General features: G+C 41.8%; 1 protein-coding gene across 1 annotated transcript; it reads right to left on the reverse strand.

The window, feature by feature from the left end:
* Positions 1-1,346: 1,346 nt before the first annotated feature.
* LOC120528993 (zinc finger and SCAN domain-containing protein 2-like) lies at positions 1,347-11,600 on the reverse strand. The gene is made up of 3 exons (XM_039753057.1): positions 11,147-11,600; positions 7,476-8,123; positions 1,347-1,447 (listed from the first exon to the last, which is right to left on the reverse strand). The coding sequence occupies exons 1-3, from the start codon at positions 11,559-11,561 to the stop codon at positions 1,347-1,349; spliced, it is 1,164 nt and encodes a 387-aa protein (XP_039608991.1). The 5' UTR covers positions 11,562-11,600.
* Between the last annotated feature and the right edge of the window lie 2,667 nt (positions 11,601-14,267).

Consider the following 14,267-nt stretch of genomic DNA (forward strand, 5'->3'; position numbering starts at 1 on the left):
GGAGGGTCCGTGGATAGTGAACCTCGGATTCAGGAGGAACAGTGTGGTTTTGTCCTGGTTGCGGAACAGTGGACCAGCTCTTCACCCTTAGCAGAGTCCTGGAGGGTGCATGGGAGTTTGCCCGACCGGTCTACATGTGTTTTGTGGACTTGGAAAGGCATTCGACCGTGTCCCTCGGGAATCCTGTGGGGGTGCTCGGGAGTATGGGGTACGGACCCCTGATAAGAGCTGTTCGGTCTCTGTACAACCGTGTCAGAGCTTGGTCCACATTGCGGCAGTAAGTCGAGCCCGTTTCCAGTGAGAGTTGGACTCCGCCAGGGCTGCCCTTTGTCACCGATTCTGTTCATAACTTTTATGGACAGAATTTCTAGGCGCAGCCAGGGTGTTGAAGGGGTCCGGTTTGGTGGACTCAGGATTGGGTCACTGCTTTTTGCAGATGATGTTGTCCTGTTTGCTTCATCAGGCCGTGATCTTCAGCTCTCTCTGGATCGGTTCGCAGCTGAGTGTGAAGCGGCTGGGATGAGAATCAGCACCTCCAAATCCGAGAGCATGGTCCTCAGCCTCTCAGGGTTGGGGAGAGATCCTGCCCCAAGTGGAGGAGTTCAAGTATCTCGGGTCTTGTTCACGAGTGAGGGAAGAATGGGCGTGAGATCGACAGGCGGATCGGTGCGGCATCCGCAGTGATGCGGGCTCTGCATCGGTCTGTCGTGGTGAAAAAGGAGCTGAGCCGTAAGGCAAAGCTCTCAATTTACCAGTCGATCTACGCTCCTACCCTCACCTATGGTCATGAGCTATGGGTAGTGACCGAAAGAACGAGATCGCGAATACAAGCGGCTGAAATGAGTTTCCTCCGCAGGGTGTCTGGGCTTTCCCTTAAAGATAGGGTGAGAAGCTCAGTCATCCGGGAGGGGCTCAGAGTAGAGCCGCTGCTCCTCCGCATCGAGAGAGTCAGATGAGGTGGCTCGGGCATCTGATCAGGATGCCTCCTGGACGCCTCCCTGGTGAGGTGTTCGGCACGTCCAACCGGGAGGAGGCCCCGGGGAAGACCCAGGACACGCTGGAGGGACTATGTCTCCCGGCTGGCCTGGGAACGCCTTGGGATTCTCCCGAAGAGCTGGAAGAAGTGGCCGGGGAGAGGGAAGTCTGGGCCTCTCTGCTTAAGCTGCTGCCCCCGCGACCCGACCTCGGATAAGCGGAAGAGGATGGATGGATGGATGGATATATATGAGTGTCATCAGCACAGAGAAACCATACTTGTTAACAATGGAGCATAAAGGTAACATGCATATCAAAAAGAACCCCACAAGTAAGAGGATGGGATCTCATTCAAATGAATAGAAAAGCTCCTATTGCTTAAATTTCAGGGCATTTCCTTGGATGCCTACATACTGTTCAAGGCAGGATATAAGAATTGTAAGATCCACGGCATCAAAATCTGAGGTAAGATCTAGCAGTACAAGAATGGCAGAATCATCAGCATTAGGGAAGAGGAGCTCATCATAAACCTTTAATCAGGATGTTTCACTGCTGTAAGATCATCTGTGTCTGGATTGGAATTTTTCCGGAATACTATTTTCATCCAGAAATGTTTGAGTTGGGACAACTTTTTCTAAGATTTTAGATAAAAAAGGCAGTTTAGAAATTGCCTTGAAATTTGACACATTAGAGGGTCCTTATTTTGTTTTTTTAATACGTTTCTGCACCACAGCGTGTTTCAAGGCATCAAGAACACAACCAGAAATCAAGCTAGCATTTATTAAGGTAGCAATACTTGGTCTGACAGAATCAAAAAACCCCTTAAGTAATCGAGAGGGGACACTGACCAGGGGGCAATTTGTAGGATTCAGGCGTTGCACCAAATCAGACAACAGAGACGATGAAACACGCAGGCTCAAAGTGGTCAAAGACAGCTGAACACACTATTGGAAGAAATTAATCTGAGCAATCAGTGAGACCGATGAGTTAATAGCGGTAGTCTTATTTACAAAATAGTACATCTCCATTTGGAGAGTAAGTCGGGTTATGCGACAAATGACAAATTCCTAATACAAGAAATGGTATACGGCGATTAAAGGATTTAAAATCACTAAAAATTGATTTGTAATTATTGTATCTACCCAAACAGAACATTTTTAAAGTTAAGTTTAAAATCTGTTAGTTCAGTTCCAAAATAAATAAAAAAGACAGTTTATGGAAGTGCAACTTTCAATAATGCTAATTTTTACATTTCTTTAGAAAAACAAACAATATTATATCTATTAAGCAATTTAAGAGATTTGCTTCACTTTTTTTAATAAGTACATACTTATAAGTTAGGGTCCCAGGGAGAACAATTATGCATTTAAATTAAAAACCAGGTAAACGTTTGAAAGTTTAATAACTTCACTAGAAATTTATCGATATTATAGCAGCAGCTTTACAGTAAGTCTCAGCAGCTCTGTGTCCACAGAAGATATATTTAATTTTCTTTTATATTATTGGACGAAGTATGCAGCAAATTAAACATATAAACAAAGGGCTAAAAGACACTAAAGTCCGACCTTAAACTGCCTATTTCGAAAATGCCAGGGTTTTTGTGGTGGCGGTGTCAGATGCAGTTCTTAGGTAGACGTCTTCTTTGCCTTCTACTATCAGCTACTCCCGTTAGGAGTTGCCACAATGGATCATTTTCTTCCATATCTTTCTGTCCTTGTCATCTTGCTCTGTCACACTCATTACCTGCATGTCCTCTCTCACCACATCCATAAACCTCCTCTTAGGCCTTCATCTTTTGTTCTTGCCTGGAAGCTCTATCCTTAACATCCTTCTCCCAGTATACTCAAAATCTCTCCTCTGCACATGTCCAAACCAACGCAATCTCACCTCTCTGCCTTTGTCTCCCAACTGTCCCACCTGAGCTGACTTTCTAATATCCTCATTTCTAATCCTGTCCATTCTCATCACACCCAGTGCAAATCTTATCATCTTTAGCTCTGCCACCTCCAGCTCTGTCTCCTGCTTTCCGGTCAGTGCCACCGTCTCCTGCCCACATAACACAGCTGGTCTCACTACTGTCCTGTAGACCTCCCCTTTCCCTTTTGCTGATATCTGATCTAAATCAGGGTGTCCAACTCTGACCCCACATAGCCGCAGTGGCTGCAGGTTATCCTTCCTGACACTTTCTTAATCAGTAACCAATTTCTGCTGTTAATTGACTTCTTTTCCCTTCCCTTCCCTTTGTTAATTGAAGAATCCTCTGAATAACTTGTTTTGTTCCCTAAGTGGCAGCCAAATAAAAATGAAATGTGAAGTGAACCAACGATTGACCAGCCAGGGGGTATCAACATGACCAGTTGGGGTATCAAACTCCCACCAGTTTCACTCTAACCAGTTTCTTAATTAGAAGCCGATTGTTGTTAATTGAACTCGTTTTTTAATTCCATGGCTGTACTCTCGTTTGACCGCAGCAGAAAGCAGATCAGCGTCACCAAGACCTTCAACTTTCTTTATTTTTTGATACCGTATGACAGCAAAGGTTATCTGGGCATGTGTTGGGTCATTTTGTATTTCATTACTGTTTGGTTGCAAATGAAGGAATAAAAGAAACAGATAATATAAAAAGTTAATTAGTAGAAATAATGGTTCATTAATTAAGAAAATGGTTAGAATGAAAACCTGCTGCCCTCCAGGAACGACGTTGGACACTCCTGATCTAAATTAAACGAGGAAACAGTCCATTTGCCTCGTGTGTTCTTGAAAACGGTGATGGTAAGCAGGCCTGTGTATGTGTAATGAAGAGTTAACGTTCAGGAGAAGCCATCTGCCCCACCAAACAGGACAATGTTGTACCTTGTTTAACAAAGGTACAAAATAAAAAATAAATAAATATTAAAAGATAAAATGACTATGAACGTGTCTAACTGTACTTACCTTATTACCTTAGTCTATCCCACCGGACTCCCTTTCACTCGTCTACAGCATATCCAGCATGAGGTATTCTCAGTTTTACATGTTTACCCAAAGGTCAAGTTCTTCATCTGACCGGTGCTGTAGACTCCTTGAGGAGAGGTTTGATCAGCCATACACCTCAATACACACACAGCCAAGGGACTGGCAAAGCAGGGAATGGGATTAACAGTTGGATCCGCAATCTTGGATTCTGCCTCACGTGTGATGAAGGGTGTGAGGCCGAGCGTTGGTGATGTGGCACTTAATTCTAGGGAGGCAACAGTGCAACACGTCCTAACAACACAGTCAAGAAGGTTAAAGCTACAAAATGGCAACAGGCCACACTTACAATTTAGCAATATAAACAGTTTATTAATTGTCAATTCATTACTAACACCAAATACTCATGTATTAATAATCTCTAATTTACAAGGCCTACAAGAACTCAAAGTAAAAAGGAAGAAAAATATTTAAAGAAAAACCAAATGTCAAGAACGTTCACATTGTAACAGGCCTGGCTCATCTTTGATTAACTCTGCTGGTTATCTGATGAAACGCAGAAAGCAAGCTGATGAAATGTCGGCTAACAGGAGCACCACAGAACAATCCCACCACTCAGGTGAGTCCTTCTATATGAAGACAGACCAGGGAGGGCAGCTGGCTTTGTTCACGTCTTACAAGTCTGTCCTTCTCAGAGTGCCATCCACTTTGTGCTCCAGTCCCAAACTCCAAATGTGCTACGGGGTGCAGTGGGGTTGCCGATCTGGAAGTGGCACTCTATACTGGGCTGATAAATGGTGCCATAAAAATCAACAAAAGTGATTGATCACAAATGTCACATTACATGTTTGAGAGATCTTTGTGATGACATTACAGTTTCAGAACATGCTAACCGATAAATAACAGACTGATTCAGTGTATGATCACAGATTGGAAATCAGAAACACATGAACTTTGAAGTCTGCATGCCACGGCTGTCCTCAACAGTCCACTCGGGAGTGACTGGCAGTTCTTAACACCAATCAGCTTTCTTTTTTTGTTTCGGTACCTTCCTTTTCTGTGCTGTCCTTTCTGATTTTGTCCACGTCACCTCTGCCACTGAGCGTATTTCATCGATGTCATCTCCTAATTCTGTGGTTTCCACTTTTTATATTTTTCTGCCTTCTTGCATTTCATGGCCAATGTACCCTTTTTAGATAAGTCCTATTAAGAGTCAAACTATACTCACACATTTGAGAACATCAATGAAATGAAATGTAAAAAGAGTGTGGCCAAAAAATGAAACATAAACTTACAAAATACAGAAAGTCCAAGCAGAGTGAACCAACGTTGAGTAGTGAGGGGGTCAAATTTGACCTTCAGTGGTGGGGGTACAGAAGGGGCCACCTCTGCTTTTTGGAGTTTTCTGTCAAGTAAATGAAGCCGAAGCTTTGTGTAGCTGACACTCTCTTAAAGCAGAGCTTTCTAATCGTCCATCTTGCTGTTGTAGTTTATTGAGTTTCTGTGGCCTCCAGCTTGTAATCTCGACGTGAAGAAACATTGTCTTGGGTATCGATATGAAGAAAGTTCTGAACTCAAACTGAAACCTGAACCAACACATTCAGAGTATAGAGCGTCCTTCACACACCACCCAGGATATACTGACATGTAGCAAAGGAACATCCGTTATATTTTTAGGTTAATTTATCAAATGAACAGCTGGGGCAGCAGAGATCCCCGTGTTAACCACATTTAGGACAAAAATAAGATTTTTTCTTGCACCTATAAGATATTGAAGAAGATTCTTGCTGTTTGTGAAATATGTGTTGTATTCCAGTGTGAATTCATATGTGGCTCTGAGGTGACCTTACATCTACGATCTGTTTGCCACTTTCACTGTTTTCTCCACTATTCTAATGTATTTATTAACTACTTTCAACTGGAGTTTTTTACCGCATTCAGAAGATTTTTCTTCATTTTTTTTGCCTGAGGATCTAATGGAAAGATCATTTGTCATTTATGGGACAGGCTTTACTCCAATAGGACTTTGCGTGTGTCTCCGAAAGCTTTTCCTGGAAGAGTACCCTTTACCACATTCAGAGCAGGTGTACTGCTTCTCTCCAGTTTGAATCCTTCTGTAGGCACCTAAGTGCGCTTGGACGTGAGAATCGTTTGCCACACTCTGGCCAGCAATAAGGTTTCTCTCCAGAGCGAACTCTCTTATGGACTTTGGAAGTCGAGCTTTCTGAGAAAAGCTTGCCACAGTCAGAACAGCTTTGTTTCTTACCAGAATGAATTATTTTAGGATTGTGAAGAGAACTGTTATATGAGAATCGCATTCCATATTCAGTACAACTGTAAGGTTTCTCTCCAGTATGACTTCTCCTGTTATTATACAGAGAATTAAAGTGTGAGAATTGTTTGCAACATTCCAAGCAAAGGTGAGGTTTCTCTCCGGTGTGACATCTGATGTGACTCTCTAGGATGCTTTGTTGTGATAAACTTTATTGTTTGTTTGAATGTGATAAGCAGTTATCTCCAGTATGAGTTTTCATGTGGCAGTGAAGTGTGCTTAAATATAAGAATCGTTTCTCACATTCAGAACAGCAATGAGATTTTTCTTCAGTATGTATTTTGTCATGTGTATTTAAATTTTTTTTGGCTTGTATAACAATTGCCACATTCAAAACATACATGCTGCACTTTCGCTTTAGTGGGAGTGTGTGTGTTTACTTGAAAAGAGTGTGGTGGATGGCCGGCTGTTTATCCCGGCCAATACCCCTAAGCCGCCAGGTGGAGCCCTCCTTGCAGTATGGAGGTCACCAGAAGACAAGCAGGGCATCATTGACATTGTAGTTTCTATACGCAGCCCTGCTGGATACCATGGGGGCCACTAGGGGACACTGCAGGGAGGAACAATGGATATTTTCCCTACGCCCCGGAAGCACACGTGGACAACAGGAATGACGTGCTTCCGGGGTGAAGAAAAGAACTTGTACCTGACCCGGAAGTGATTGAGAGCCGCATGGACTGGGGAGGGAGAACACTTCCGGGTCAGGAGATATAAAAGGACTGTGGGAGCTCCCAGACGGCGAGCTGAGCTGGGTGGAAGGGTGGCAACACGTCTGGGAGCTGGAGGATTGGTTTATTATTGTGATTAGTAGGAGTATTGTGGAGGAGAGGGTGCTTTGTGCACTGTGGCGATTTAATAAAGTCAACTATTGGACTTTTACCTGGTGTCTGGAGTCGTGGACAGCGGTTCAAGGGAGCGAGAGCGCCCCCAATCTACCACAAGAGCTAATGTTTTAAACCTTTTTCCACATTGAGAACAGCAATATGGCTTCTCTCCAGTATCAATTTCTGGAACCTTTAAAAACAGTATTTGTCAGAAAATTTTTCGGCACATTCTGGACAGCAAGGAAGTTATTCCCCAGTGTGGATTCTTCGGTGCCTCTGAAGATGGCTTCTCGTTGAGAACGACTTACCACATTCTGGACAGCAATACGGTTTTTCTCCTGTGTGGATTCTTCTGTGTCTCTGAAGACAGCTTCTCCTTAAGAACAGCGTACCACAATCTGGGCAACAATGAGGTTTTTCTCCTGTGTGGATTCTTCTGTGGTTCTGAAGATTGCTTCTCCATGAGAATGATTTGCCACATTCTGGACAGCAATGAGGTTTTTCTGCTGTGTGAGTTGTTTTGTGCCACTCAAGTTCACTTCTCCATGAGAACGATTTGCCACATTCTGGACAGCAATGAGGTTTTTCTCCTGTGTGGATTCTTCTGTGGTTCTGAAGATTGCTTCTCCTAGAGAACGACTTACCACATTCTAAACAGCAATGAGGTTTTTCTCCTGTGTGGATTATTCTGTGGTTCTGAAGATCGCTTCTGCTTTGGAAAGACTTACCACATTCATTACAATATGTTTTTTCTCCAGTGTGAATTTTCATATGCTTATTAAGATCACTTTTATGTGTGAATTGTTTGCCACATTCCAAATATTTTTTTCCAATATGAATTTGGATTTCTTTCTCCACTTGCTCTCTATCAGTTTTGATGGCTTCTGTCTGTGTTACTCCAGTAGCAGGGAGAGAACTGCACTGCAAAAAGGCTGTAAGGCTCTCTGATCCTCTTGCTGATTTCTTCATACCTTTCTCATTGTATTGAGGAGAGGGCTGACCAAATGAAGGTGGAAAGAAGCTGCCATTCTTCTGTAAATCTGAAATGACACAAATATTAACTACTTTTTCTGACACCTTTAAGTCAGCTTACAACAGTTGAGACACAATTGGTTACATATCTCTTATTATTCCAAATGGCGCACAGGCAGGTCACGTGACTTGCTCGTGGTCACATGGTGTCAACAGCTGAATTTGAACTTGCAACTTCAGGGTTTGATGTCCAAATTCCTAACCACTACCCGCCTTTTAAAATAAATGAAAAAGTACAAGTGGTGGCACACTGATTGCCGTTCCTTCCTCACCCTGAGGTGCCATTTATAGTCTGGCCACTCCATGCTTGTTCCTTACATGTTCTAGTGCTTTCTGCTCAATTTCCCCACCTTTCCCTCACATGTGAAAGAGAGGCCTGATCTGATCAATCGATCACAAATCAAAATCAGCCAATTTTCACACCAAACGACTTGACCGATAATCAGCAAAGTAGCTGATCTTAACATCTCATATTGAATGATAAAAAGCATGCAAGACAAAGTTCCAATATTACCAAAATACAGAAACACATCCTCACCAGTCTAATAGTTTTATTGTCTTCCTACAAGAGATAATAAATTTGCAGTTTGTAATATTTGTGCAAAAACAAGTTAGTCATGGAGGATTATTTGCTAACACATTCAACATTACAAACCTTATTTAGCATCTGAGAAGTCAACACACTAGGGACTGGTGTGAAGAATGAGCTGTTCAAAGGCTGAGGCGACCAGCAAGCTTAGTCTAACTCAGTCACCTACTCTCACTCGGCCTCCAACAATGGCAGCACTTAGAAAACTTAACCTTATAATACGGACAGCAAGAACGGCAAAGACTTACTGTGACAGCAAAAACAGTGGAATTCTTAAGCCTGGACAACCAGCCACTTTCATTTCTGGAAGATGTCACCTCATAGATCATTTAGATCCACAATTCCATCTGCTAGTGAGTGTTTGTTGACTGATTTATTTGTATAATTAATTAACCAGGCATTGGATGTTTTGGCTAAAATCCCTTTTATTAGCCTTTCAGTGAATGTGTCGGTAGATGGGAAGAAAAGAATGCAGAGTTTTACTGAGCTGGTACATAAATATAAATCATTATCACGTGGACGTCAATTAGTTAGAAACTGTAATCAGCCCTTTTATTTATTTATTATTGTTGGGTAGAATGGTATGAGCCTAGTTTTTAAGACCTAAATGAAATACTAATTATGCATAATAAGCATTGAGTGCGAATAGCCACTATACAGTTAAGAATTCTGTAACAGATCATAATGATTTTTCCCCAAATCAAACAATGGTACAACAACACGTATTTCACAGATGATTGCAAATCTCAAGCACATAAACTGCTTAGTGCCGGTGTCTCAACCACACAGACGCACAGAGTGACAGACGACAGCCGAGAGATTGAAAGCAACTGCACCCCAACAGAACTGCAGAATGCATGAAGAAATTGTCAATAAAGATAAAACGATATTTGAGTCAGCAGCATCAGAGGTGAATCTTTATCTCTGTGAACCTCATACCAGAAGAGATGCTGGTCAACTGGCTTTCTGGAGGACAAATAAAAGTCATTGTCCTACCTGTGCCCTCCTTATATGAGTGAGGACAGCGTGGGTCTGTTCAGTACGGCAGCACATGTAGTGGATGACAGGAGGACCAGACTGTCCTCAGAACATGAAGAGATGCTTATATTCTTAGATGAGAACCTGACGTGTTCACCAAGGCTGTCTCATTTTCTTCTTGTCGTAGTCGACGGCTACAAATATCTAATTGAACATTTTATTTGATTAGAAATGTGGTATGATTAAGACATGACTTTTGTTTTGTTCAGCATGTTTTTGTTCCATTATCTGTGCGTTATCGGTAAATATTCTTTGTGTATGCTGTATGCCGTAGCATTTTATTATGGAATGTGAAGTTAATGCATAGCTAAAAATACATTTATTATTTATAAAAAAAAAATGGTATTATTATTATTGATACCAGCAGTTCATAATAGAATGGAATGGGTGATCAATATCAGATCCAAAGACTCCGATCAGAGCTTTCCTACCCAATAATGTGTCTGAATTTGGGTTTTCTCTTCTTAATTGTAAGGTATGTGATGATATTTACATCCTCTAGAACCTAATCTGGATTAAAAATAAACATACAAATATATCTGCTTGTGTTAGGGGTCAAAGTGATTTGCACAGCTGCTTTATTGTTCAGGTGTCCAGTGGTCAAATCCTGCAGACAGTTGTTCTACATATTGGATGTTAATGGTATTTCTGGTTATTCTGGTTCTTCCCCTCATCCCCAAAAACATGCAGGTGAAGTGGAGTGGTGACTCCAGATTGGCCTGATGTGACTGTGGGAGACATAAGGGCCCAAGATCATCTCCAAGTGAAGATTTCACACCACTGCCAACTTGGCTTGAACTTGCTGGGGCAGCATGGCCTGGATGAGAGCAGAACACAAGATGCTGTAAGAAGACCCCGAGAGCCCCTGAATGTCATCATGGCTCATACAGGTAGCTCTTGTAACTGTTAATGTCAAAGTGCACGAGATTACCATTATAAAGATGAGGCACATATTAGGTGTACACTGGCATGAGCAAATTCTCTCTTATTTAGTGCACAGGGCTGAATATTTTATTCTTATTTATTTCTTTTTGTGGACATTTCTGCCTTGACTGCCACACAATTTAAGAAATATACACGTCTTTAACAAAATATGACTTTGATATTCTCATTGAACATCATGCGCTGTTAGCCTAACATACGTCACAGCTTCAGTCAAAGCTTCATGATGTTCAAGTCATGCGCTGAACACTTTAGATTTTTCCTTATTCACTCAAGTTTTTCTAATTTATCATTTATTAGGTAACCTATAGTTTGTTATCATGCACCCGAGCAGGTGGTGTTTATCTAAGTTCAATTAACCATGTTTTCCACTCTCATTTCAATCTTCTAAAAACATCAAAGCAACCATTGTTAGAATTTTATAAATGCTCTTTTTCTTTTATATTTAATCACATTACTCACTTATTCCAACACTCCCAGGTGACTCTTCTTCTTCTCTCCCATTTCCCTTGGTGATTTTCTCTTCAGACTCCGGTAACTCTGATTTAAGCTCTGTAGAATTATCCTGCGTGACCAGTCGTCCAGTATTAGTGGACCAGGGATGTAAATTGGATGGAGATTCTTCACAGGCACCTTGCTTGAAAATATCTTCAGTTTCATGTTTTTGAATTTCAAGACCACCTGGGAAATCATTCAAATCCTCGAGTTTAATGGCAGCAGTCGCCCCCTCGCACTCCTCCTCCTCTTTAAAAACTGAAATTCTTTCTTTGTGATCCTCCAGCTTCACACGCACATCCTCCGATGTGAGCCACTCACAGTTCTCTTCTTTAATCTCCACCGTTCTTTCATCCATGTCATCTTCTTTTGCAGAGGCCATGCTCTGTGGGAAACTCTTCTCTCTCTTTAAGTGTCTGCCCTTCTCTTCTCAGATTCACTTCTCACATGAACAGCCCTGAGCTGGAGGCCATTAGACACCTCAGTGTATGGACAAGTGAAATGGGAAAGCACTGTGAAAATAAAAGTGGGAGAATTAACTTCATTAAGTCAGTAACAATAATGAGCACACTTCAGGGTCACAGTGCCCTCCATGAGGTTTGGTTCAAAGTCTCATTTTCTTGATTTCTTCTTCTGTCTCACAGTTTAAAATTACAAATCAAACAATTCAGATGTGATCAAAGTGCACTGCAGACCTTCATTTAAGGGGATTAAAGGGCATACATTTCAGTCCTACCATGTAGATTTGACAACACTTTATCTACACAGCACCATCATGTTCGGACACAGCAATGGCAGGTCTATTAAGCCGTCATATTTAGGGCTTTGTTGGCAATAGACTGACATTCACAGAAATTATACAGAAAGTGATAAAGAATACTGGATGTGACTGGTTAGTGCCAGATTTGCACCACGGGGCACTAATGGTAAAGAATACCATGCACAATATTTATGGGTACAGCCCATATCAGCCGGTGTTTGGCTGAAATCCAAATCTTCCTTGTGTTCTCGTGCACAGACCACCTGCCCAAGAAGGCACCACTAGGAGTGTGTCAGTGGAGCACATATTCTAGTGCTGCACACTCCAAGAAGAGCATTTACTGAAGCCGGGTGTTCAGACCGAATACGGAGAGCACTCCAGAGACAGGTTAATTCTGAAAATGATAAATCTGAGACAAAGTGGACAACAAAAGAGTGGACTGTGCAGAATGGAAAAGACCTGCAGATGTCATTGGACAGGATGAAGTTGTGAAATGTGTCAGACGTGGAGGTGCTCTTGGAAGGGCCCACCATTCTAGACTACGTAAAGTCAACAGTAAAGGTGACAATCGACATACCATCAATAGAGAGAGAGATGAAGAGAGAGATTTATCTAACACTACATCACATAATGAAGACACTGGAGATGAGAAGGAGACTCTAAACTCTTCAGTGCCAGTAGAAGATGTCGATGTTGAAGTTGAGCAAACTCACAGGTTAAGGAGTCTGTCTGTCTAAAAAAGGGGCAAACTGTGAGATATGTGGACAGAGATGGTGGCATACAGATAAAGTATTAGATTGGGCTGGCAAAGCAGAAATTGGTATAATTTAGAGTTTACTGATCCTGACAGCATTGCAGACACAGAAGGGTCTGTTGATACATCAAGTGTGGATAATCTGCAAGGTGAACCAGAAACTAATGAACTGCAACTATGGGACTTGTGTGTGGAAATCATGGAGATATCAGCTGAGTCAGCAAAGCAGGAAGAGATAAGCAGCCGGGAAAGAAATGGAGCATCTGAGGAGGTGGAAAACCACAAGATGGATATGCCCTTTAAAAAGAGACTTCAGCAGGAATCTTACCTAAAGACCACCTAGTGGCACAAGAGTGTGAGGGGCAAGATAGGAGTGGGCTCAACAGGGATTCACCAACTTGGGCATCAGAATCTGCTCACCAAGGTCTCTGAGGCGGCACTGCCACTTTAAACAATGAGGAGAGACACTTGAGCTCCAGCCCATAATAGTTGAATTGCAGCTGTGCTGAACTTGAGCTCTGCAGTTTTCAGATTTTTATGGCTTCATACACTTTTAAAAAAGTAAATATGTGATAGTCAACCCAGTGTAAAATGTTTTGTTATTCCAGCAGTTCTGTGTTAAATGTTTAGCTTGAAAATTGTTTCTTCATTGTGTGGCGCAGATGTGAGTTCTATTTTTCCTTTTTGGTTCAAATGTAAAATTCAGCATTGTGAGAATTAATAATCTGTTGTTTGTGTGAGTTTTTCTTTTGCGCAATGCGCATGTCCTGTGAAAATATTCTTGATTTATGAGATTTGGACACGTGCGCGACTCCACAATCTGTAATTACTAAAGTTTGATAGCCCCAACTTATGGAAAGTACATGGATTTACAAGAGTAGGACTATTCTTTGTTGAAAACCATATAGTTTAAAAATCAGGGTACGATTTATTAACAGTTGCCACGCGAGTAACCTTTCTAACTTCGACGACTATCGATGATAACCTACTGCCGAACGAAAAATTTTTTTTACGTGGTTAACAACAACAACACCATGAGACCGCCCAGTCCCCTCTGGGCATTCTACCGAACATAAATTAAACAGTCCTCTTTGAATGTAGGGTTCTCACGGAAGGGCTTGATGAAGATGGTCACGTGGAATTCTGCCTTTTAATCCATCCATCATTGTTGGAGCATCATGAAGCTTTGAGTAGGTGGAGGTGGCGCAGGCCACCACCACAAAGAAACCGGAAAAAGAAACAGAAAAGAGAATAGGGGTCAGTAAAGATTTTAGAGCCACCATTAATAGTTATTATGAGGAAATTGAACATACAGAGTATCAGGATTAAGTTAAATTAAGATTAAATTGAAGTTATAGAAAGGCCATGTTAAAGTAATATGTTTTCAGCAGTGTTTTAAATTGCTCTACTCTATTATCCTGGCGAATTCCTATTGGCAGGCTATTCCAGATTTTAGGTGCATAGCAGCAGAAGGCCACCTCACCACTTCTTATAAGTTTTGTTCTTGGAATTCTAAGGAGACACTCATTTGAGGATCTAAGGTTACGATTTGGAATATAAGGTGTCAGACATTC

Source organism: Polypterus senegalus, chromosome 4 (genome assembly GCF_016835505.1).
Source record: "Polypterus senegalus isolate Bchr_013 chromosome 4, ASM1683550v1, whole genome shotgun sequence".
Lineage (NCBI taxonomy): Eukaryota > Metazoa > Chordata > Cladistia > Polypteriformes > Polypteridae > Polypterus > Polypterus senegalus.

Coding starts and splice junctions, on each gene's coding strand:
- LOC120528993 (XM_039753057.1), bottom strand. CDS start 11,561: ATGGCCTCTGCAAAAGAAGATGACATGGATGAAAGAACGGTGGAGATT. Junction 8,124..11,146: donor ACCTGGGAGTGTTGGAATAA/GTGAGTAATGTG, acceptor GTGTCATTTCAG/ATTTACAGAAGAATGGCAGC. Junction 1,448..7,475: donor TCATTGTTGCCCAGATTGTG/GTACGCTGTTCT, acceptor TTGTACTGCTAG/ATCTTACCTCAGATTTTGAT.